This window comes from Vigna radiata, chromosome 8 (genome assembly GCF_000741045.1).
Source record: "Vigna radiata var. radiata cultivar VC1973A chromosome 8, Vradiata_ver6, whole genome shotgun sequence".
Taxonomy (NCBI): Eukaryota; Viridiplantae; Streptophyta; class Magnoliopsida; order Fabales; family Fabaceae; genus Vigna; species Vigna radiata.
In genome coordinates, this window is record NC_028358.1 from 20,671,653 (window position 1) to 20,675,454 (window position 3,802).

Here is a 3,802-nt window from a genome sequence, read left to right on the forward strand (position 1 = left end):
TCCATCCAGTTACAGTCCTTGTGGGTATGAGTTCATTCTTATCATTACAAACAATTGTCATCCCACCTTTCTTTGGGACAACTTGTACTGGACTCACCCAGGCACTGTCAGAAATTGGGTATATGATTCCAGCCTCAAGTAGCTTCAAGACTTCTTTTCTCACTTCCTCCTCCATGAATATCTTGTGCATGCAATATGAAGGGCTTATCCCTTTGAGATCAGATATTGTCCACCCAATGCGCCCTTGTTAGCTTTGAGAACTTCAATCAATTTTGCTTCTTCTATGGAAGATAAAGAATTGCTGATGATAACTGGTTTGCTACCACCCTCTTCTAGAAACACATACTTCAAATGAGGGGGTAACATTTTTAAATCAAGTTTGTCGTCTTTGACTTTCTCCTTGGCATTTAAATCTTCAATCTTCACTTCATGAGGAGGGATTTCCTTCAAAGTATCCAAGTTAGTCAGACATTCATCAATCAGTTTTTCTTCCTCTTCATTGAGAGCCTCACAAGCATCAATAAGGGTCTTCTCTAGAGGGGATGAAATGTAAGCAACTTTCTCAATGTTATGGCATACTTCATCCAAAGCATCAAGTTGAAAACATGCTTCATCATCATTTGGGTCAGACATAGCTTCAAAAACATTGAAGTTCACTTCTTCATTCTGCACTCTCACCTTGAGTTTACCATTATCAACATCAATTAACACTCTTGCAGTCTTCATAAATGGTCTCCCAAGAATGAGAGGAACTTTCGTATCCTCCTCCATCTCCATTGTAACAAAATCCATCGGGAAGAGAAATTTGTCAACCTTGACTAGCACATCTTCCACCACTCCATGAGGGTATTTAATGGATCTGTCAGCTAATTGAAGAGTCATACGAGTAGGCTTCAATTCCAACTCTCCAATTTTCTTGAACATTGCGAGAGGCATTAGATTGATGCTTGCTCCCAAATCAATTAGAGCCTTCCCAATAGCTAACTTCCCAATGGTGCATGGGATAGTAAAACTAGCAGGATCTTTAAACTTCGGTGGGAGAAGTTTTTCGATGATAGCACTGCAATTGCCTTGAACTTCAATGGTTTCTGCTTCAATGTATTTCTTCTTTTTGGTGAGTAGCTCCTTCATGAACTGAGCATAGGCTGCAATCTGTTGTAGAGCTTCAGAAAAGGGCATCTTAATTTCAAGCTTTTTGAATATATCAATAAAGCGCTCAAATTGCTTCTCCTTTTCTTTTCTTGTATACACCTTTGGATAGGGAAGGTGTTTCACTATCTCTTTTTCTTTTTGCTTTTTCTCATTTTCTGAACTTTTATTCACTTCTTCTTCTTCTCTCACAATTTCTTCATTCATTCCTCTTTCTTCTTAATTTTCTTCTTGATTTTCTTCTTCTACCATCTCTGTCTCATCATTTTTCTTTTTACTCTCTTCTTGTTCAACTAACACTTTACCACTTCTTGTGGTGATGACTTTGCACTCTTCCTTTGGATTGGCCTCAGTATTAGCAGAAAATTGTCCACTTTGTTGATTTGCCAATTGTTTGGCCAACTGACCAACTTGCATTTCCAAATGCATCAGTATTCTTTTGGTTTTGGATGGACTGTTGCATGAACATCTGCAATGTTTCTTCTAGTTTTGTATTCCTATCATTCTGAGATGAGTATTGATGAGCAGGTTGATAAGAATTTCTACTACCAGAAGCTCCTTGTGCTTGTCTCCACCCTTGATTGGAAGGATTAGGGAAAGTGTTGTTGAAGAAATTTTGTCTTCCTTGGTTTCCCATATAATGAACTTCTTCATATTGGGAACCACTAGGAACTTGACAATGGCCATTAGGATGATTATCCCCACAGAAATCACATCTCATAACTTGGTGATGCGGTTGAGCTTGACTTTGCATTGCTTGCAACTGTTGAGGTAACTTAGCCATATTTTGGGTCAGGAGCTCCATTTGTTGGGCAAGAAGTTTGTTTTGAGCAAGTATTGCATCCTGAGCATTAAGTTCATAAACTCCTCTTTTCTGCACTTGAGTCCTCCCACGTCGGCTCCGCATGTCAGTGGAAACCATGTTTTCAATAACAACAATGGCCTCATCAGCAGTTCTTAATAGAACCGACCCACCAAAAGATGCATCAAGTATCATCATTGTATGAGGTTGCAAACCATTGTAGAAGATTTGCACTTGCATTTCCAAGCTAAAGCCATGACTGGGACACTTCCTCAATAAAGCTTTGAATCTTTCCCAGGCTTCACATAATGGTTCATCTACTCCTTGGACAAAAGTAGCAATCGCAGCCTTTATCTCTGTGCTTTTAGATGGTGGAAAGAAGCGAGCAAGAAATTTGTGTTCCACATCCTCCCAACTAGTCAAACTTTGATTAGGTTGTGACTGAAGCCAATCCTTTGCTTTGCCATTCAGAGAAAATGGGAAGAGTCTCATATACAATGCTTCTTCCTCCTCGCCCATAGCACCCACAGAGCCACACAATTCATAGAAAGTGACCAAATGAGCATGAGGGTCTTTGATGAGTCAATATTTTATTGATTTCACTTAGTTTATTGTGCCTGAATTAATCTGGGAATTGTGCTTAATTGTCCGGTATTTTCCCGGTTTTCCTAATTATGCTTAATTTGACCGGAAATTCTAATTTTAATTAATTTGAATTTTCTTAGCTAATTATTTGCATTATTATTTTCAGGGAAAATTTTGGAAACACAATTTGGGACATTTGGAGGAGACAAAATAAATTCAAGACTCTCAATTTAGATATTTTAAATTTTATTTATATTTGTAATTTATTTGTTAAAACTTTTTAGACAAACCTTTTGCATCTTGGGCCAATTTTGGAAATATGAGGGGCCCAAAGATTGTAGGACACTTGGCACCCTAGGGTTTTATTTTTTTAGGGTGAACCCCACCCCAATTTTAGGACACATGATCCTAGGGAGATACCAAGCTGCAGCCGTCACATAATTCTCACTGAGCTGGAACGTTTCTCTCGGCAGATTGGAGAGTGGTAATGGCATTGTTTGATTTTGGATGAAAAGACAGCTGCAACCACACATTTGGATGCTCTCGGCAGATTGTGGGCGCTGAAACGATTTCTTGATGGAGCTATATTGGGACTTTTTCTGTGTGGATACTGGTTGATCATTATGAATTTATTTTTGTTTTATGTTTTTAATTAGAAAAGTGGTGCAGGACTTGGTGAGAATCATTTTCAATTGTTGCTTTTATTCATAATTCTNGTTGCTTTCATTTCATTATTATGTGATTTACATCCAAGAGGCATCTAGCCACCATTTGTTATTAAANCTTTTGGTTTTTAACGTTCTTGGAAGATGAGCTAAGGAGAATATGATTCACGTTGTTACATGAATGTGTATGCTCCCTCTTTTCAATTGGGTTTAATGCACTTTATTTAAAGCCATTTAATGCACTTTTCAATTAGAATCAATTTTTCTCTACATTTTTCTTCCAATATGTTCACNGTGCAGGCTGGGATTTAGTCCTTTTATTTTGGAATCATTTATNTCCTTTCTTCAAGAAGGTGNTGCACGACATTTCATTTTGGAAAAGAGCAACACGTTTTCAATTTAGTTTTGTTTCTTTGAATTTTTATTTTATTTTATTTGAATGAAGAGAAAGGGCTTCCACTGCAGCACTTAAATCATAAGTTGTNTTGAATGTTCATTTTTATTCAATGGAAAAGTGACACTTACGGTGACAGAGGCTGATTTAATTGGGGAAGAGGCCTACGGCCTTCACGCTGGAAATGAGGAGAAAGGTTAGGTGATG

The 3,802-nt window shown here is 37.8% G+C and overlaps 2 protein-coding genes across 2 annotated transcripts; both read right to left on the bottom strand.

The window, feature by feature from the left end:
- Positions 1-204: 204 nt before the first annotated feature.
- On the bottom strand, positions 205-1,179 carry LOC106770349. Its single transcript, XM_014656164.1, has one exon. The coding sequence runs from the start codon at positions 1,177-1,179 to the stop codon at positions 205-207; it is 975 nt and encodes a 324-aa protein (XP_014511650.1).
- A 325-nt stretch (positions 1,180-1,504) lies between these two features.
- LOC106770351 lies at positions 1,505-2,470 on the bottom strand. The gene has a single exon (XM_014656165.1). The coding sequence runs from the start codon at positions 2,468-2,470 to the stop codon at positions 1,505-1,507; it is 966 nt and encodes a 321-aa protein (XP_014511651.1).
- Positions 2,471-3,802: the final 1,332 nt, after the last annotated feature.

Coding starts and splice junctions, on each gene's coding strand:
- LOC106770349 (XM_014656164.1), bottom strand. CDS start 1,179: ATGCCCTTTTCTGAAGCTCTACAACAGATTGCAGCCTATGCTCAGTTC.
- LOC106770351 (XM_014656165.1), bottom strand. CDS start 2,470: ATGGGCGAGGAGGAAGAAGCATTGTATATGAGACTCTTCCCATTTTCT.